This window comes from Poecilia latipinna, unplaced genomic scaffold (genome assembly GCF_001443285.1).
Source record: "Poecilia latipinna isolate Pla-1442-1.1 unplaced genomic scaffold, P_latipinna-1.0 Scaffold427, whole genome shotgun sequence".
Classification (NCBI taxonomy): Eukaryota; Metazoa; Chordata; class Actinopteri; order Cyprinodontiformes; family Poeciliidae; genus Poecilia; species Poecilia latipinna.
In genome coordinates, this window is record NW_015113043.1 from 178470 (window position 1) to 199966 (window position 21497).

The 21497-nt window shown below is 41.1% G+C and overlaps 1 protein-coding gene across 1 annotated transcript in view; it reads right to left on the reverse strand.

Annotated features, from left to right (window-relative positions):
- The window catches only part of LOC106950884 (furin-like protease kpc-1), a 187356-nt gene extending 166042 nt beyond the window's left edge, over nt 1-21314 (reverse strand). The window contains exons 1-3 of the mRNA XM_015038044.1: nt 20572-21314; nt 14256-14431; nt 3441-3533 (exon numbers count right to left, since the gene is read on the reverse strand). Of these exons, the coding sequence (XP_014893530.1) occupies nt 3441-3533; nt 14256-14426 (264 nt within the window). The 5' untranslated portion in view covers nt 14427-14431; nt 20572-21314. The remainder of the gene's footprint in view (nt 1-3440; nt 3534-14255; nt 14432-20571) is intronic.
- Between the last annotated feature and the right edge of the window lie 183 nt (nt 21315-21497).

Here is a 21497-nt window from a genome sequence, read left to right on the forward strand (position 1 = left end):
AATGTTGCAACTGGGAGCCTGTACCTTAGCATCTTTACATTTCCTAAACATTATTATATTTTCATACATAAGGTTGAGAAATAATAAAAAAATAAATAAATATGGGAAAATTAAAACCCATTTTGTCCTTATTCTCATCAAGAATCACTGAGGTGTTTAATCTATGTTATTGATTTAGTTTATGTATATAGCAAAATAAAAAGTTTTTGATTGGCATAGATTATCAGATATTTGTGATAATCAAAATGTTCTACTGTGTTTTCTGTTATAAGTTGAAAAACTTAGATAATGAGTGACACTGTTGTGTAAATACTCCAATAGCAATGTCAACTATGTCAAGTTAAGTTTTAACCTGAGGTTGCAGAATGCCGAAGTTCTTCATAAATTCAACCAAAAATTTAAATAAGCAAAAAGTTTACTTAAACAAGCAAACAGAGCCTAACATTAGTGTCTCTATTTCATTTGCAGGTTTGCAGAAGAATTAAACTACTGGTACAAGGAAAATTTTGACTAAATCATTTTTATTTATCTGCTGATAATCTACTCTTTTCTTTAGAGGGAATCTTTCCCCCCAAGAAATGTGAAGAAGTAAAACTCATTCCACTCCGAAAAGTGCATTTTTTCCAACCTCATTGTAAAATTTGGCTTTGTTTTAAAGCCTTAAAAATTAAACAGGATAATGAAATCTACATTTATAAAGCACATATTCACATCTACTCAGACTTAAGGATCTTAAATAAAATCACAAAAAAATAATGCTTAGTAGCTCCAAATATAAAACTATTTGATCTGAATAACGGTGAAATTCCTATTAGAAAGATATAAAAGCTTAAGAACAGCGGGCAGGAAAAGCTCAACGTATTTGCATCCACAGCCGTATTTGTGCAATCTATTAATTTACAACTCATTAGAAAATGTGGAACATTTTCATTTTAACCTAAGTTATGAAAGTAGAAAAGTAATTAAAGTAACAGTTTAATGAAATCATGAACCATACATAGAGTCACTGGAGATTATGCATAAATTACTTCAATTAATCACATGCACACTGATCCAGATGATAACTCTAAATCAGAGTTAGGAATATTCCTTTCTTTATTTTCTGCTCTTTTTGCTGTTTGTATTTGCATGCCTGTTCGAGTGTGTGTGAGTATGCCCACGTGTGTATATATATGTGTGTGTGTGTGTGTGTGTGTGTGTGTGTGTGTGTGTGTGTGTGTGTGTGTGTGTGTGTGTGTGTGTGTGTGAAGTTGATTTGTGCTTTGTGTGTTGTGTGACTGAAGGGGAACATGATGGGGAAGAGTCCAAAGGTCTGGTGCGCCCTGGAGAACGTGCGTGGCCAGAGCCACATCTCAGACCCTTCCCCTCATCCTGCCTCCTTCGCCCCGCGCTGTCACGGGATATCTCCGAGGGTGACGGTTTCCCTGGCAACTACAGCCCGGTCAGGAGGCTGCATTGTGCGTTCAGCCGGTGATGCAGAACGCTCTGCTGAAGGTGGGGTACGCTAAGTGATAGCGGGTGGTGCAAAGGGGGACAAGAGTAGGGGGGGGGGGAGAACATGAGCATGCTTTTGTGCACCTCTCGCCATATAATGTTTAACGTTCTCCTTCTAATCAACACTAGACCTCGATTAGAAGACTAGTGACAGCCAAATGAAGTTTCATTTGCATACACATGCTGGGTGAAATCAGAACTGATGCCAGTGTGTGAATCTGTTTGACACAGCCAGGACAGGCTACTAGTAGTCTGCTAGCAGCTGCTTTTGATAGAGACGATTGTGTTTACCACCCAGGGCGCCTTTGTGTCAATGGGTGGCAGGAGGAATTGGAAGCTGAGATAAATGTTGTTTTTATTATTATTAATTATTTTTAGAGAGTCAATAGGGATTGGGCTCCCCCTGTGTTTGGTCAAAGAAAATATAATCCTACATTGTTGCTGGTAAATGATTTGAGATTCCTATTTGGTTCAAAATGAAAATGTGGTTTTATTGTTCCTGAAGTAATCTGGATTACAACTGAGCTGCTCTTGTTAAATTAATATTTCTGAAAACACGAATATGTTCTCGTCGCAAATATAAATAAGTAAATAAAGCTGGGCTGTTCTTGGCAGCACTGTTGCCGTATACAGCAAGAAGATCCTGCGTAAACTGGAAACAGAGAACAGGTGATCCAACTTAAAATATAATTTGATCACAAGTAATCAAGTTAACCCTATTAAGTTGTCAGGTTAAAACATAAAGGAAGTTAGACAAACTTAATTAATTTACCTGTGACCAATTCGTACCAGTTTTTAAGTTGGAGCTGCATTTTCTGTTTTCACTGTGCAAATACTAGCCTGGGATCTTTCTTTCAATATGGGGATCGATTTGATATTAATAACTGTACCGGTCTGCTATTGAAGAAAATTCTAGATCAGGTATCAGATGACTATGTGCCCGGGCATATCTGTTTAATCTAATTCTATGCTTTGTGCTCTGAGTGAAGTCATGCTTTATATTTATTTTACATTATATTTAGTATTCCTAATTGCACTTTCTGAACCAGTTTAAAAGTTTGTTGCATTTTATTTTTTACTTGTTTGACCAAGGTAGTCAACCTATGGTTTTTGTCAGTTTTGCTTTCTTTATTCTATACTACTGTGAAGCTATACACAATAGCTTCACGTCATGTGAAGTTATACACAATAGCTTCACAGTAGTATAGCTTCTACTGCTGCAGAGTTACCAAATAATTTCTAATTCAGTACATTTATGTCTGTGTTTTAAAAAAGAAAACATTTCAAGTCAATTCAGCACTGTTTTTCTGTATCGGATCGGTACCAGCCGATACTGAACTTTAGATATCTGTACTGGTATCAGAAAAAGAAAAAAGTGGATCGGTGCAGACCTAAACTTTCTGCATGGAGTTTGCAGGTTTTTCATGTGCGTGCGTTGGTTTTCTCCAGGTACTCAGGCTTCCTGACATAGTTCAAAAACACGACTGTTGGGTTAACTGGTTACTCTAAATCGCCCCCTGGGTGTGATATTTGCATGCATGGTAGTTTGTCTTCTGTGTTACCCTGTAATGGACTGATGACCTGGGGCGCCACTCACCCAATGACCACTGGAGATAGGCACCAGGCCCCCTGTGACCGTGCATGGACAAGCCGCTATAGATTCATGGACAAACACGAACTTCTGGTGCTTTTTTTTTTGTATTAAGGCAAAATTAAACTGAACCAAACCTGGAATAAATTTTTACATTGCTTACATATTTATTAAAACACACTTCGGATTAAAACCTGTCTGTTTTCTCACATAGTCAGAACACAGGAGGAGATTCTCATCCAGGGTGACGAAAACAAGAACCACTGCTCTACACATCTGTTTAATTCTTCATTTTGAAGGGATTATGTCGCTACACAGTATACAGTAAGTATCTACCCCAGACACAAACACTTACCCCTGCTGCAGACCGAAGTCTCCCCTCAAAGGTGACTCTATCAGAGCGCCCCCTGCTGTCCCTCAGGGTGTACAGGCCCTCCAGGCTGCCGACCTGCCAGGAAGAAAAAAAGAACACGCTGTTAAGCTAAACTCCTAGCTAAACTACTGCGTGAGAATTGAAGCAACATTTGCTGTGTTCCATACTTCTTAAGTCAGAATTAGCGGAAAATGACATTGATAATAATATCTGTTTGTGGAAAAGATGTAAGAATTTTTTTTTTGTTTGTTTGTAAAATCACAACATAGCACTCGTCGATACCGACACGTCGTATTCAGCCTTAATCACCCTCGTGACCCGTCGCGCTACCTGACTGCGCTGTACCCCCTCCCCCACCGGCCTCCACCCTCGGCCACCTGTCCTGTGTGTGTCGGGGTAGGGGGGGGTCCGAGAGAGTGGTGGGCCGAAATCAAATAGCCCAGAGTTTATCTAACCTTATCCCAGGCTTTTCATTTCCAAGCCTTATAAACTCAATCGTATTGACCGCCTGGGAGAGTTAGAACTAACTAAGTGAAATCTACTCGGCAGCAATTGTGTGCCGGGGCGCATGTTGTGCGTCTCCGCGGCGAATGTGTGTGTGTGCGCGCGCGCGGCTCGCTGATTCTATCTTCCTTCGCTTTCATTCTCTCTATTCTCTGTCCCCGAGGTGCATCAGGGCTGAGACTGCCGAGTAAATTGTCCCAAATTGAGTTCCCTCTTGCCGGCAGATACAGGCCACATCCCGACCGTTTAGAACGAGCCAGAGAAAGAAGAGGAAAGAGCGAGAGAGAGAGAGAGAGAGAGAGAGAGAGAGAAAACAATCACAGCACACATCACTCGCTTGAAAAATTTCTATCTAATTTCTTTCCTTGGCTTTCTTTCTATTCACCCTCCCTGACTCTCCTTCTTCTTCTCTGCAGTACTGATTTCCCTGCTGCCTTTCTGTCTTCTTGCAGCACATTATTCTTCTGTCTCTCAGTCTTTATATCACTCCCTCTGTGTCTTCTCTTGTCTTTGTCTGCTGCCACAGATGTACATCCGTCTTTTCTCGCTCAGCTTGGTTTTTTCTTCCCCTTTGATGCCTGGTCTCCTTACTCCATCTTTTCTTTTTCTTTTTTTTCCCCTGTCCTCTCTCCTTCAAACCCTGCTACCTTTCTCCCAACAATAATTTCTCTACGCCTTTTTTCTCTCACCTCAGTTTCAATCCCTCCTTTGCCTTCTCATTCCTCTCTCTATGGATGGCTGTACCCGGTGACACAGTACCCATCAGCACAGACGTCCTGGGTGGAGGAGTCTGGCTCTGACAATAATCACACAGCAAGTTTATAACACTGGCAGCCCAGCTGAGTAGAGCTGAACTGAGCACACACGACTCCCATGATGCCAGCACACTCCATTTAACTCGGCAGGGGGGCTGCAGGCTGGCTGGGGTGGGAATGAAGCATGAGACAGATATGGGGATGCCTACGTGTGCGCGTGTGTGTGTGAGTGTGTGTGTTTTTTTTTCTCTTCTGGTTGGGGGGGGGGGCTTATGCTGGAGCAGTGTCTGAAGACAGATATGGAAACAGGATCTGGAAGGATGGTTATAGCTGATACTGCAGCTGCCGGGGGATGAAGGATTTGGGAGTTTTAGGTATAAGACGAAACTCATTCCGTAAGTAGACACTCCCATCCAGCAAAAACTTCAATAGAAAAGTCCTGGCAGAAAAAAAAACACTGACATATGTAAGATTAAACAGTCCTTCCACGACAAACTTTAAGACATGTGATTAACATATTTAAGGCCAATCTTCATTTTAAAAAAAAAACTAATTTAAGACATTTTAAGGCCTTCGTTTGTGATACATGAATTTAAGACTTTTTAAGATCGTTTTAATGCCACCCCGAGTGAATTTTAAGACTGAAAAAAACCATAAATACAGGAGACGGTTGGGAAGTCCTACTGTATGACAGTCAAGCATAGCAAACTAGCAAAATTTCTGGGGTCTGTTTGTGGCTCTTGGCAGCAACTTGGTGTTTCTCACACTGTATACAAAACTCTTTGCACAGTATGCGCCTTGAACCATATGGGTTGGCAACAGAAAAGAGCCAGTGGGGAAACCGAACATCATCCATCCAAGTGGCGATCAATTTCTACTTGTGATAGAAGCAAGACAGCTAGCTACAGCTAGCCCGGGCATATCGGCAGCTAGCCAGGGCATATCGGCAGCTAGCTAGCTAGCTAGCTAACAGGATCGAGATATCTGACTCAAACTTTTGCTTGAGAGAAAAGTCCTGCTGGAATTTTGTTAGTTTGACTGATTGCTTAGTTTGTTCACTGCTAGTTCCAGTACGTATGGAACTAGCAGCTAGCCAACTAGTCAAATGTTGTCTCATTTTTTTTAAGTGAATTGTCATTTGTTTAGCAGGTTTTCAGTTTTGACAACAAAAATACACCCAGGTACATTGTAGCTACAGCAATGGAAAGACAGCCACTGCACAAGTAAAACAAAAAAAAAACCAAATGCACATGCATACTTTCAGAAAATTCAGCTATAAAGATTAGAGAGCTATTTCAAACACATCAAAAAGAAATGCATGCATGCACATGCGCACACATTCAGTAAATCTATATATTTTTGCACCCATCAGAGCAGATTGGCAACAAAACAATATGAGGCCAATCAGGAGACCATTGGTGTGGTTCTCCGTTTGCTAATGAAGGCACTTTGAGAAGGTAATCTAATTCACCAGCCGCAATTAAGACTGGTGAGCGCCTTGTCACTATCAATTATCCACTCTTTCACTCATGTTCTCCAGCGCGGACGCTGAGCTTGCCTGACACACAGTACTGTTGGACAAATCCACCCAATCTGCCAGCCACTAATCATGGGAACACTAATCATGAAAGTGTTCAAACACACACATGCATGTTGAATGCTTCAACAGTTCCACAATGGACTAGGTAAGCTTGGCCTGATTTCACTATTCTTCTTGGCGAGACCACATAGATGGCGAAGATAGGAGGGAGTTTGGATATCAATGTATATAGAAATCGAAATGATTACCTTATAAACCTATCTGATATATGGAAAATGTTTTCCATATATATGTTAAATATAACAGGCTACAAAAATTTGTGAAGTGACTCCCAGTTATTTATTTGGATATAAATAGTTGTCAAGTGTTTCCAAACTAATACACTGAACTGTAAAAAGGATTTAACCTTTAAGGGGTGGTATCATGTGAAATTGACTATTTAACTATTGAGCTTTCCTCATCAGAAACATAACTGGAGTGTTGCCTTGATTCTTTCATGCACATTTGAGAAATCCTTTAATCTCCTGTGGCAACCATTCAGCTGTGTGGAACACCTGGATGGACCTAGCAACTCCTTCTAGACGAAGCTCCTCCTCAGAGCTGCAGTTTCCAAGCTTTTGCACTTTCGCCTCACAGAGCAGTCCTCTCAGCTCCTTCAGACTAGCCAGAAGCAATTAGCAAACACCTGGTGGAACTGCACATCTGCTGAATTCATTATACCAGCCACTTCTCTGTGCCAAAGGGTTAATAGAGGAGCCATGTTGTGATGACTTCCTGAAGTTTGGTGACTACTGTTTCTGATGTTTAAGGCAGCTGTTTGTTGTTGTTTTTTACATATGTATTTCAATATTCACAAATTGCATAACAAATGTCTGCAGCTGCACAACCCTTAATTATTCATTAACTTTGTTTCACAAAGCCATGAGGTGAATTTATGAGTACAAAATATTTTTTGCCCAAATTAGGGTTATTCTGGTTTCATTTCAGCTCAAGGGTCTGTAATCTAAAGAGCATTTTGCCTCCAGTCCAGCTAAATAAAACTCATTTACATCCTGTTATATTATGACCTGTTGAAAAGAGACTGCTTTGATTTTTGATAAATATCTACTGCTGAAAATTTGTTGCACTTTTTGAACAACAATTTCTGTTTTTTTAACTGAAATAAAACGTAACATTATTGCAAAAGCAGGCATGGATAATTTTTGTTTTGTCTGGACTGTTGATGTTGGTGGAAAGATGTAAAAATTAAAAAGAAAGCTCATAGTTTCCAACCTAATGGTAAGAAAAATAGATCTAAAAATATATTCCTGGTAATTTTAGTATCATTATGTTGTGGAAATTCAACAAAATTGTATTAAATCTATATTTAAAAGCTTTTGTGGGTTGCAGATTCCTGTAGCTCCTTGTAACAATCAATATTCACACCAGTCTTTCTCATTTAGTGTCCGCAAGAGCTGAGTAGCACGCTGTCGAAAAGAAAACACAACAAAAACACAGCAACACAAACAGGGAATTGATGGAGGAAGCATAACGTGTAGCCAAAAACAAACACAGACATCCAGAGTCATTGAAGCAGTGTGTGAAAGCTGTTTGAGATGGTCCACCCTATGGAGAAAACAGCAGCATGTGTGTCTGCTAACAGCCCCACAGGGATCGAGGGCTCCACAGGCTCTGCTATGGAAAAGCAGGAAACAGTGGAGGGAAGGGGGCTGGATGACGGAGGGCTATGCTAGGGGTTAAACGAGGTGAGCCGTTAAGCTTTGTTAGTTACAGTATTGGCAGGGGATGTAGCCACGGAGAAGGGCTGGGCTCCGAGTTCAACAGTCCATCTTAAAGTAAAAAAGAATAAAGTTATAGGAGCTCTTAAATGAGCTATAAAACCATTTATCTCTTGTAGTTTGGGAATGAATTGCAAAAGAGTTATAATGTAGTATAATTTTATAAGAAAAGAGGCATTATTTTACAAATGTGCAATTGGATTGCACATTTGCAGCCCAGTATAGAACAGTTATCTGGTTCTATAGTGGTCATATAGAACCAGGGGATACTTTATGAGTTATGCTTCCTCCATCAATTCCCTGGCCTGGAAAAGTAGTCGTACACATTGAATTTTTCACAAGTCATAAATTGAATCTATTTTACTGTGGTAAACCACAGCAAAATGTAGAAGGACGATGAAACATGGTTCCACCAAACAGAAAAGAAAAAAAATCTAAAACGGGGCAGTGTTAATTTGTATTTAGTTCCCCTTAGTCCATACTTTGTAGAACCAAGTATTCAGTCGTAGCGGGGGGTGTTTGTTTTGTGGCTTCCAGTATGTGAATATGCTGGAAGGTGAACCTGCCATAATGGCAGGAATGGACATACAAAACATAGAAACATTTTGTATGTCAACATTTGTACTGCACCTAAGAAGCAACACAACGTGATGTTTACGTAATTTCCCACTTTTCTCTTTCATCTCCAGATGCATTGTGTGTGTGTGTGTGTGTGTGTGTGTGTGTGTGTGTGTGTGTGTGTGTGTGTGTGTGTGCGCGCGCGTGTGTGTGTGTGCGTGTTTGTGCGATTCACGCGTTTCTTCCTTCTCTTGTCCACCATTGTCTTTTATCTTCTTTATCTATCTGTTTCCCTCTCTCTCCATTTCAATATTGAAGAGAGTTTTATTAAGGGGCTAGATTCGGATGTGCTGAGGCGCTCTCAGTAATTTTCCTACAAAGTGCTTTAATCCATCACACGGCCAACATGTGGCCTTTGCAGCCATACATCATCCGAGCCCACAGAGAGCGAGCGGGAAGTCGGAGCATAATTTCTGCTCTCCTCCGCCCGCTCGCTACCTTCTACTTCCTCCTTTTTTTTCCTTCTTCTTCCTCTTCTTCCTCCGCGCTTACCTTTGCATTTCGCCAGAGATTCCCACCAGGGAGGGGAAAACCTGGTCTTCTGCACATATTCCGGTCTGGTCCTTCTCCGAATTTAAAAATGAGGCATGTGCAAAGATGGAGTGGGGCGGGCGCCGGCAGGGGCGGTAAGCAAAGGGGATGGAGGAAGCAAAGGGAAAATGAAAGAGATTGAGATAGGAGTGAGTGAATGAGGGAGTGGATGAGTGTGAGGTTGAGAGAGAGCGAGAGAAAGGAAGAGATAAGGAGAATGGAGAAAAATCTCACTCAATTCAATGAAACGGGGGACAAAAGCAGGTGATTGGGAGGTAGAGTGTGTGCGTGTGTGTGTGTTTATACATATAGGCTTGTGCGTGTGCTGTGCACAAGGCGAGTCTTCGCGCTTGCAAGTGGAAGCAGAAACAGAAAGAGAGAGAGAAACAGATGAGGAGGGAAAATGAAAGTGCTGCATTTCCCAGCATGCAGCTGGTGCAGCGCTGCCCTCCGTTTTGCCCCCCGGCCAACACCTGCTTCCATTTCGCTTCCTCCGCCCTCCTCACACCGAGGAGCAGTGATGAACTCTGGACCCCCTGACTAATGGAATGGGCCCTCGCTCCCGACCATTAGAGGATTGGTGTCCCTTTTTGGCACCCCTGAGTGCCCCTACTGTACGGAAATAAGTGAGGCCAGGGTGAGGGAGAAGATAGTGGCAGGTTAGTCTTTTTTTCCCTCCCCCTCAACACACACACACACACACACACACACACACACACACACACACACACACACACACCTGGTTGTAATGTAACAGCCTGAAGTAATCCAGCCAGAAGAAGGCTTGACATAGCTTAGCATCCGATTGAAGCTACCTTAGAAATTCCGAATCAGGTGCAACGCTACAAGCTATCAAAGAAAGAGCCCATTCCCACCTCCCCTCCTCCGAATGATGGCGGAGTGTTTGTGTGATTTCATTTAGCTTTACCCCAATTACGTCTTTACTCAACGAAATGCACACCTCAGCCGTGCAGGAAAGGGGTGGAAGCAGGGAGCGGATTGAGGTCTGAATCTCTTGATGAGCTGATAGCCTAGCTGTGCCACGGTAATGCTATGCTAATGGTATGGTAATGACATGCTAATCTGCCAGCAGTATTCCACCTCAGTGGAGGGCAGGGGAGGCCTTTCACCACTGGATGGAGACCAGGGACTTCCTGAAGTCAGAGTCTGACACACACGCACGCGCGCACGCACGCACGCACGCACGCACACACACACAGAGTGTGATTCTTGTAAAGTGGTGATTTCGTCTCAAATAAAAGCAATGACAACTGCACACCTAATCTCCCTTTAATCGGATTTGCAGACTCTTAACTAAGCAAGAAACAATACGTGTAAACAATGCACGTATCAGGCGGCGCCGGCGCTACTTCAAACTGGGTCGGCTGTAATGTGAGTAAGTAAGCCTGCGAGCTTTATCGACATGTAGCATCGAGTTGCAGGGCTGTTGTTTTGTTGCTGATACAGCGGCGACCAGAAAATCATCCATTTTAGATTGTGATCAGGTTCTTTTTGGATCTGTGATAGCTGCCATTACCTGAGCAGACAGAGTTTTTTTTCTTTTTCCTTTTCCTTTTTTTTTTAAACTGATATGTGATGATAGCACATCACCACAGCAGCCACGACTGAAGATGAGACTCATTAACACACAGTGATGCATCACATTGCTACAATTTACTGCTCCCCTATCCTGTTGGGAGTAAGATTATTCCGCGTTTAATATAAAGGATTGCTGACAAACTACAACATGCACTATAAGTGAAGATAAACAAAACACACAAATAGAAAGAGCTCCATCCTGTCATCAACAGAACAGACAAACCCGGAACAGCAGTGCATCACAGTAAATCTGTCTGCGCAGCCATAGAGACATCATCTCAGGTCTTCCTCCTTTTGTATTTCTTTCTTTTTTTGTTATTCTTCTTCTTCTTATTTTTTTTTTTGCATTTTATAGTTACAAAAGGAATACGTCAAGTCTGCACAATAGCGACGCCCGATGACATTTTCCTGGATGCCGTACACTAAAAATCAAAGAGACCAAGCAACGCGTTGAGTGCCAGCTCGGAGACATTTGATTCCCATTCCGCTCCTGCGGCATTAGCGCGGGAATGCCAACAGACATCACGATCCTCTCAAGCTGGCACTGGGCTTGTCAGACTTTTTCCACTCCGCTTTGACGTTTTCAAAACTATATCGTGTATCAGAGCGCACTGTGAAGCCCTGACGCTTCTCCTCGATACGTCGGTATCTGCTGCGACGCGAGGAGCAAATCACAGGTGACACAATTAAGCTAGGTTTGACTTAACAAAGGCGATTTAGTGTCCCTGACATTTAGGATCAGCCTCTGGCGATGGGCACGTAAAGGAAGCCAATCAGCAGATTGGACCTGGAGGTAGGTGGGAGCGAGGGCGAATCATGAAAAGGGGAGGCTCATCATTGGGTGTATTGGTGCTGAGTTGGACACCACAAGGTGTAAATCCTCCTCACTCAAAATCAGAATAAAAGTAGCAAAACTGATAGAAATCATTTTTATTCTAGTTATGATGCAAGCTGCAATTAAATCAAGGCACTAAAGGGTAAGAAAATGAACCAAAAATACTAGAATAAAGCAGGAGTGCCCGTGCGGATACACGAGGGACAACGAGAACGATAGAGACAGGCAGAGAGGAAGACACAGGGGTGGACTGTCCAATACTCCTGATAAAGGTCAAAGGCATGTTTTATTCATGATTCAGGCGGCGGCGGCAGCAACAGAGCAGCAGGGCCAAGGTTACAAAGAGCTGCCGTCCCCAGTCCCCAGAGGGAGAGCAGCACACAGCCTCACACCAGGCTGACACTCCCAATCACTCCCAATCGATGCTGTCAGAATGCACACGCACATATCAATACGTCACGTCTGAGAATGAACGAAGGGTTGGAAAACTGTGCTTTTAAATGGATGATATCTAAATAAGTAACTTTAGAGGGGAAGTTTGGATTTTATTAATGCTGTGTCTTACAGTAATGTTTAAGATCTTTCATCCAGATGTCATTTTCATACGCAAAATATAAAAGTAGGACCAAAATTATTCACTTTTTGGAAATACCAACCTTTAAGCATTGAACATACTTTTCATTAAGCCTGTATTTCTGTATGAAATGTTTTTTTAGTGGTTTGATTGATGTAAAATTCAAATTTTAAATGTCATGTTTTATATTACTTTTAAGTGGAAAATCATCGTAATTAACAGAAATAAAGGCTTTCAAACATCCATCTGTGTGGAATTAATCTATATAATGTCTTTCATTTATTTAGTGACGAAGTTCCTCAATAAATGGGTTTTTCAATAATATTTTGATTTATTCAATTGGCCTGTATATGGTAACAGTTTTCAAGTGCTTATTGTGTGGAATACCAGTTTAAAGAGCAACACAAGTGTAACAAGCTGAGATCAGCTCGTAAATAATCAGAATTTCTGTCCAGACAGCTAGCCTGCATTCAACGGCTTAACAGTTTGTAGCTTGCCAACTGCAGTTGGCAAAAAAGTGAGGTACTTTAAGCCTTCGTGCAGTGACTGGCCAGATATTTTATCAAACAGCCAAATTTTCTCTTTTTACAAATGAGGGAAAGCTGTAGTTTCAACAAGTGAGGGAGGCAGGGAGGCTCAGCGGCTGAGCCAAAAGAAACTACAGCCACTATAACTGGCATCTCAGTAAAATGACTTGAAACCATTGGAAAAGTTTGATGTTAGCTTAAAAGTTTGAAGACATGGCTTCTTAAAACCCCTGTGTTCTCCCAATAACCAATAACTACCAATACCTTGAGACTGATAACCTCCATTTGGCTAAGTAGCTAATGTGTAACAAGCTGGCTAGTCAGCTATCTGCTTGGGTATCCAGTTAGCTTAATAAAGTTTGACAAGTGTGCATTTAAAACAACGTCAAAGTAATAAGAGTGGTAGATAGTGCTCATTTGGCTTCCAGATTATGAATGTCTTTGTTTTAAGCAAATGGAAATACTTCTGAATAGTTAAGTTGTCGCTCTTAAGTGAGGGACAGTAACATTCTTTAAGCTAGCTATGAGTCATGTGCATTGTGTAAGGTTACTGAGTAATTCACTGCTGTCTCTACAATACTCGGTGCTTTTAAAAGCTTTAGCATACCTCGATACTCCAGATGTAACTATTAAATTTTGTTTTTTTTTTTAAATGTGAAACAGCCAAAAATGGATTTAATGGAACCCCTAACTGCTTTGAGGGATGCTTTTAATTACATGTCTATACCAATAAGCTGTGGCGTTAAGGATGTGTTTTACGTTAAGGAAAAAAATATCACTTCAAACTACCTGAGTGTAACAGAACAATGAGAGAATAGCTTCCAGCCCCTTACATATCTTGCTTTTCAGATCATTTGAGGAATCATTTCAGAAGATCCAGATAAAAGACTGAGAAGTCACAATTACATCTATATCTCTCAAAACCGTTAACCTATTCTTTAACTATTCTCTCACAGAAAACAAAAACCTAACACACCTCACCAAAACCTGACTCTTGCTCTTTTTCCTTTCGTCAAATGAAGACCATTTTTAAAAGAAGCTGACACAGTTTCAGATTCAACAACCAAAGTAACCTTCAGAGTATTAAAATATGGAATGATTTCAGCAGGACAGATTACAACTCTGGCAAACAGTTAAAGACCCAAACATCTCCAGTGGCATCCAGCTGAATCCTGCGACGCATATAGGAATTTCTCACAGCAGAGACGAGCTGCCTCCTGATAAATTTTGTGTATTTGCGCATGACGCCATGTGTCTTCTTATACGTGTAGGGCACGCGTTTGTGTACGGCGTGTTTTAGTCTGTGAAGGCGCTTCTCTGAGCATCTTTGATCAGATATGAAATATTCTGAAATGCTGCTGTAATTTGATGAAAGTCAGATATCCCTCAAGTAGGAAATAGAAGTCAGCACTTTGGCAGCTCTTAAAAAGAAGAAGACGGAGACGGAAAAAAAAAATAGCCCACGCTTGCAGGATTTTTGCTACTTTGCGGCCTCATAGGTGGAGGACCTAAGAGGGGTCTTCAACATGCACTGACCAGCTGTATGAACTCCAGCCCGTGCTGCTCGGCCAGAGCTCGGGCGGCTTTGGCGCCTCCTCTCATCTGGACGGCGTAGAAGACGTGGCGGTTGGTCCCATGATGCCCCTCTGTGGTCGCAAGGTTCCTCTGCAGCAGGATGCAGAACACCAGCAAAGATCCACTGAACATGAAGCCTTCAGCAGGAGAAAAAAAGTCAAATAAATCCCATTTTAATGAGCACTTAGGCATGCCATTTAAACGGCAAAACACCAAAGCTCGACGTAATTGCATCACCAAGTTATTTTTGGAGCTTTTTTGAACGTGGGGTGGCATAAAACCTTTAAATACAGGGGAGGGGGGACTTCAGTATTCTCACTATTAATGTAGGCAATGGTAATTCATAGCAAAATGGTATAATTAAAGGGATTTATGTGATCAGTGTACTATATATTAATGAACATCGGATGTATATTTTCACTAGTAATCAGACAAATGTATTTCTTTCCCTTCTTTGTTTCTGAACGCACATAGACAAAAGGCTGCTTCATGAATTTTCATAGGAACCTTCGATAATTATCAGCAGAATTTAAGCGCCATCTCTAAGCACACAAAGTGAGTTTTCAGTGTGGGATCCATGCAGCAGACTAATGAACATTGGCAGTTGTGAAACAGTTTGCCCACAGCCACCTCCTCTGTACTTTTATATAAAATCCGCTGCGGCTGCCACCTACAAGATGTGAGCCACCCACCTGTAGCCACACAGCCCCGAAAAACGTCCAGGAGAAATCTCTCACCCCGCGCGATGAAAGCGAGAACTCTGGCACCGGGGGGCCCCGAGCGAGACAACGCGCTCTCTCCAGTTCCCAACCCACACGTTTAATCTCCTGGCCTTGATGCAAATACTTCTGAGAGGAGGGAAAATAAAATGAAAAAGAAAAAAAAAACTGCAGCACTGAGCGAACTAACTTCCCTGTTTAAGCAAAACAGGAACTTCATCAGTCTGTCTTTGCGCTTGTGTTTTCTTCTGAACAATGATGGAACAAAAAAAAAGTGTTTGCCTCACACTTGTCACATAAAACTAACCAACCCGACGGTCAAACGTAGAGTTGAAGCACACGAAATGCTTCAACTTCCAATCACTTCACAACATAATGCGTAATATTAGCAGTAGTTAAAAGAAAATATCTCTGCAAACTCAGCAGCATTGCAGAAGTATTCATACCCCTTGAACTTTTTCATTGTTTTTCTCATATTTTTGGGATTTACCACTATCTGTACATGGACTAGGCCAAAGCTGTTTTTGAACTAGAGTGACAGTCTACTGCCTCCTATTCCTGCTGTTGTTTGCTGTTTTTTTTTTTTTTTTACTTTATGTAAATAGTCTGTTGTTTATGCACAAACATGCATGCACATTTTGTCATTTTTTGTTAAATATTCCTACTCAGTTGCACTTTTTTTTCCTCAATCAGACTATGCTAATTTTAATAACAATATTTCCTATGTGGTATATTTGGCCTTACTGTATAGGATGATATTATCACTTATGTTTCTAGATTTTTATTGTGTATAAATCTACATGTTTCACATTCCTGCTGCAGCTGAATTTCCCCACTAAGGTATAAAAGTTATTTATATTCTTTAATTATTCTAATTGACTCCAAGAAGCTAATTATGATGCTTCCACCTCCGTAATACACTATTACAATTTTGTCCCACCTAATGCGTTTTGCATGTAGGCCAAATTTATTTACTCACCTTACATAACATTTCTGCTCTTATTTCTACATCTCTGTTGTTTTCAGTTTTCATATATTGTTGGACATTATGTAGATTCTGGATTCTACTCAGTCATACATTCCTTGGTTTGCAGTGCACTATTTCTGACGACTGTGTTGGGGATTTTTTGTGTTATCATTTTTATTAATCCAGCATTGACGTGATTTTCTTGTCTGTGCTAAAAGTCTGTGTTGAATACTTTTGGCACCAAGTATCTGTGTTCCTGAGAACTGATTGTTGCCTCCACCCTTGGGAGACATCGCTCTCAAGGGAAAGGGCTAGATGACCTGTGTGTGTAGATAGAGCTTGCCATCTGTCTTTGCTGTTTATCTTTTCACACTCTTGTTTTCCTAAATAAAAGCCCTGCTCTAGCAGAGAGAGGGCAGAACGCTCTGTGAACGGCTTGGAGGAGCAGTTTGCTGAGTCTTCTCCTTTTGCAAAAGTTCGGCCATAAAATTATACGTTGTCTGTGGTTCTTTTATGTATGTTTGAAAATGACCTATCAACTGCATAGTGCATTTAAATTTTAATCTTGTCCTTAATGTATACTATGTTATTCTTAATTTTGTCTGTTTGATGTTTTTACTTTTTATCTTTGTGTGAACCTACATCCCCTGATGCTTCTGTTAACCCTGATTTGTTTCCACTTTGGGACGATAAAGGACATTTCTATTTATACCCAATTCTAAAAGTAACCTTTTAGTTTCCTCTGACCAGAGACCCTTCTCACACGTTTTCCATGTCCTCTCAGTTCATTTGTCTACTTAGTCAATAATTTAGCAGTAAAAACTGTTTTTGAATTAAAAATGTTTCTTCTTTTGTTGATATATGGTTTTTGATAAAAATGCTATTAATTGTTATTAATCAATTACAGACCCTGCAATTAACTGGATAAAAGATTTTAAATGAGAAACGCCACCGGTTTTATAGCCTAACCCTGTTTTCAACTTCTCCATAACTCCATTCGCGCTGCGTTCACTGATCTGATGTTCTCAAACGAAGCAAAAGCCTTCACTTAACTGAGATTAATACAAACACACATATGAACTTTATTTATGGTTGCACTGGAATTTGATTGGCTAGTAGAAGAGTAAAAGGGAATATGAATGCATGGCATGCTTTTAACATTTTCATTTCTTGCAGATGTTGAGAATACAGTGGATCGTTTCCCTCCACAAGCAGGTCAGAAACTCCTCATCGATGTTATTTATCCTCTGTAGATCGCCGTTTATATCGTCCCACAATTCCACCATGTATACACAATGACGACACTCAACCGTGCCTCCAGAATACGCTTCCGTGGAGAAAAAACAAAAACAAAACAAAACTCCAGAGTCAGGAGATGAAGACATCTCTCAGAAGAAGTAATTCTGTTTGTGTCTTTATCCGACTTCTCATCAGAGGCAAAGAGCCTCTCCTCCTGCGGCATTTCTTCACCAAACAACAAACGGCACAGCTGACCACTGTTTAAAGTCTACAGCATCACTCAGCTCCTATCTCCCAAGCCGCTGATTGAAATCGATAGCCTCACTTGGGGGCTCAAGCCCCAGTCAATCCAACATGCGTCTGTGTGTGTGTGTGTTGAGGGAGGATAGGGGTGGGGGATTCCTCCAGTTTACACCCCACCCAGCCAGTAGCTGGCCTCTGGCAGAGACAAAGTAGACAGGGAGAGAGCGAGGGAACAGAAGTACAGCGGAGCCACATTGAACAGTGTCAGGCCCTCGGGGCCTACTGGGACTCTGATAAAGTACCTGGACATTTTTATAGACAAACTACTTATTTCCGCCCTCATATCGCTTGGGAAGACAGATAACTTTATATTCCTCTCAGGCAGAGGAATGGAAAGGAACGGGGAGGAAAAGGGGGGAGAGGAGGAAGGTCCTTTCAGGAGTTTAATTGATCAAACTGAAGCCACAAGGTTTTTTTTTTTTTTAAAGATAAAAGAGACTAGCAGTCTCCTCTGTACAATACAGAGATCTTTCAGAGAGCAGAGCCATCACAAAAAAAAGAGATGTAACTCATTATGCAAAGTCATTACCTGCCTCCGACTGTAGTTCTTAAAGAGGAGGAGTTAATGGTGAAACTGTATTGTCAAGGGTGTCCAAAAGGTCATAAAAGTGGTCGTACGATAACACAATTTCACAACGTTCACATTATTATGCCCGGCATTTTTTTTTTTTTTTAAGTTTTAAGGTCATGTTGTAAAAGTCGAGTCTACTTCCAGGGTCTGATGGCGGCAGGTATGTACTATAAAACCAGAAGCTCATTCATCCATTGCGGCTTCTGACGATCTACGAGGACAAACCAAGGAGTTAAAGGTGGTTAAAAAAATATGCCGTTGTGTACCGATGTGTGTGTGTGTTTTTTTTAAAGACGCTCTGAGCTTTACTACATACCTTCAAAGCCGGAACACATGAAAAGCTTCGAGACAGCTGTTATCACCGCTTTCGTTGTTGTCGACGCAAACGCATTAGCATCATTAACATGTTTTTGGTTATGAAAATCCTCAATGATTTCATCACTGTTTTGTACCTTTTCATCCCAGAAAGCCCAATTAGAACTTATGTAAGCAAGTTACAAAAAATCATGTTGACGGAAGTGCTGTACTTGTTAAATGAAATATATAATCAGAAAAGAGAAACATAGAATGAAGGTAAGTGCCAGTAAATAAAACTCTGTTTCAAGTGCAGCTTAAACAGACTCGGATTTCCAGTTGAATGCTATTCGCCAGTTTCAAACTCGTCAAATTCGCTGGAGATAAAACCAAGGACTGACTCAGACTAGTGTAAAGTCAATTTGAATTATCTGAGCAGGATGTTGAAAACTATCAGTGGCAGTTCCAAGATAAATATTAGGCTTAATTTTTGATCTAATGCATGGCTGAATAAATACTGTTAGTGATTGCTGAACTAATGACTTTAACCAAACTGTGATCAAAGGACACAGCAAGATTTCTGGCACAGACCTTGAGGTAGGAGGGCAGGTTGCCATGCTGATGTTGACATTTTCTGACATAACAAAGACCAACATAAAGAATTTTTGTTTAATCCACATTGAGGTTAAAGACATTCTGTACCATAAAGTTCTTAATGCCTCAAGACGAGTGATAATACTTGTTGAGGTCTGATCTTACCTGAAATAAAAAACCTGGTGTTGTGCAGCCAGAGCAGGAAGGGCACAACGCGCGTCAAAAGAACTTTATTCTCAATTGTGAGGTGAGTCACTTTAGCACTGTACACAAAACACAGCACTACTGTAGTTGTCCATATTTTACACAGATATTCCCAAAGGACTTTCAGCGCCACCTGTCTTTCTGGTATTTTCTGTTTGTAGTTAAGATTGTAATGTTCTTCAAGCACCTTTGTCTTCTTTGCATCATATTTGGATATCTCTGTTTTATAGCTGCCAGTAAAAGTGATCTGATACTAATGGAGGACAAAGGGCCATTTCATTTGCTTTGAAAGTAGCATATAGTTGTTGGTGCCACATGGGCTGCAGTCAGAAAATGCAACTATACTGGGATAACATAGACCATAAGTACCTTTAACTTGGCCTTAAACGTCTTTACAGTACAGATTGTCATTTATATTGTCAATGTAATTATTACTTTTTCTAACTACCAGCAAGGAAGCTGGTGCCCATCTTCAGTAGTCAGTGGGTGAGAGGCTGGGGACGGGTTGCGGGTCCATCACAGTGAAACACGCAGGACACACATCCATCCCTACACACACACTCACATGTAAGGGCAATCCAGAGAGAACAATTAACCTAACAATCGTGTTTCTGAACCGAGGGAGGAAACTGGAGTACCCTGAAAGAACCCATGCACACACAAGGAGAACATGCAAACTCCATGAAAGACCCCAGACCGGAATTCAAACCCAGGACTTTCTTGCTTCAAGGCAACAGTGCTAAGAATTGTGCAACCCTTGTTAACAATTACAACGATCAGATGATCAAATATTGGTCAATAAAATGTCATGACATAAAGCAGTATAAGCAACGCATATACAATGGATGTGAGCTAATCTGAGGTTAAGTAACACCACTGGTTATGACAAGCAATACTGGATCTTACAGAGAGGAAATTTTCCAACAGCACAAGTGCTCTCTTCTTAACACTCAGCTCATTAAATCCTTTTGAAAGGGTGCAAGTAATTACAGCATTAGGTTATCACCTGAACTTATTAAAACCATCCAGCATAGCATAGGCACCAATCCTCTTATACTTTGCTGCTGCTATACGACGTTGATATGGACTATAAATTCATCACCTCCCCCCTAAAAAAAACGGAGAATTAAGTTTACATCGGTAACGTTGTTAGTTAGTTCTTTATTTTAAAGTTTTTTGTGGGTATGGGGGGAATTTCCAGGCAAAAAATAAGGGGAACACAGAAAATGTTGAGAAAAAAAAAACACTCGGAGACGAGAGTACACTGATGGCGAGGGGAGGGGGGGAGAGAGGGATGAAAGAGGCTCAATTCTCACTCCCACTTTACATCACAGGATAGAACGGGTTTGCAAGAGTCGGAACAGGGAAAAAAAAAAAGCCATTTACCTTTCTCATCCAGGCGATAGAGCCTTCTCACAGACGGACTTCAGTCTCCTGTTGAAAGCAAAGCGGGAGGTCGACGCTTCCACACGGAAAAGAAAAGAAAAGATTCCCGTCGCGTCCATTTTTTTCTTCTCTTTACGATCTCCACTGACTCGTATTGATAAAAGATGCAAAGTAAAACCATGCAAAACATCCTGCTTTATTGTGGCTCTCGTGGCTGGGACAATTAGGCTTACACGGGAAGAAATGACAGGGTTTTAACTGGACTGAAAAAGGGAGCACATCCTCGGCGTGCGGTGGAAGAGAGAGGGGGGGATTTTGTAAAGATGTGAGAATGCATTAGAATGCAAGAAATGGTGTGATGGCGAGAGGTACGGCTGGGAGAGACAGATCTGCATATGGAAATTAGGGTCTGCGTGGTTAAAATTCTGCTATAACTGCTGCATTATGTTGAATTAGGCTGGGAGGAAGCCTCGCACTCAGACAAGGAAGACTGACTTATAAACCTACATAAGTGTCCTAAACAGGTGCACTTGTGTCGTAACAAATGGGTTGAAAATTTATGAAATTCTGACATTTCGAAGTCCTGTGGCCTATATTTCAAATAAGCCCATTGGTTTTGCGATAGCATGATTAAAAGACAAGTAGGTGCTGTTTATTACACACCGTTTTATGAAAGAGCGCTATTTGTTGTGTGTGTACTACATCAGAAGTACATTTATATTTCATTTAAATAATGCAGACTTTAAGGAAAATAAAAACGTAGATCTTTACCTAGTCATTAAATGGAAAATAATTTGACTTCTTAGTTTTAATCCTGTTTCAAGTAAATTGGAAAATAAATTCAGTCGCTTTATATTTAAGGACCTAGATTTGTCATGTCCTGGACCAGTGGGGCTCAAACGGAAAGCTATCTAGTATATTTAATG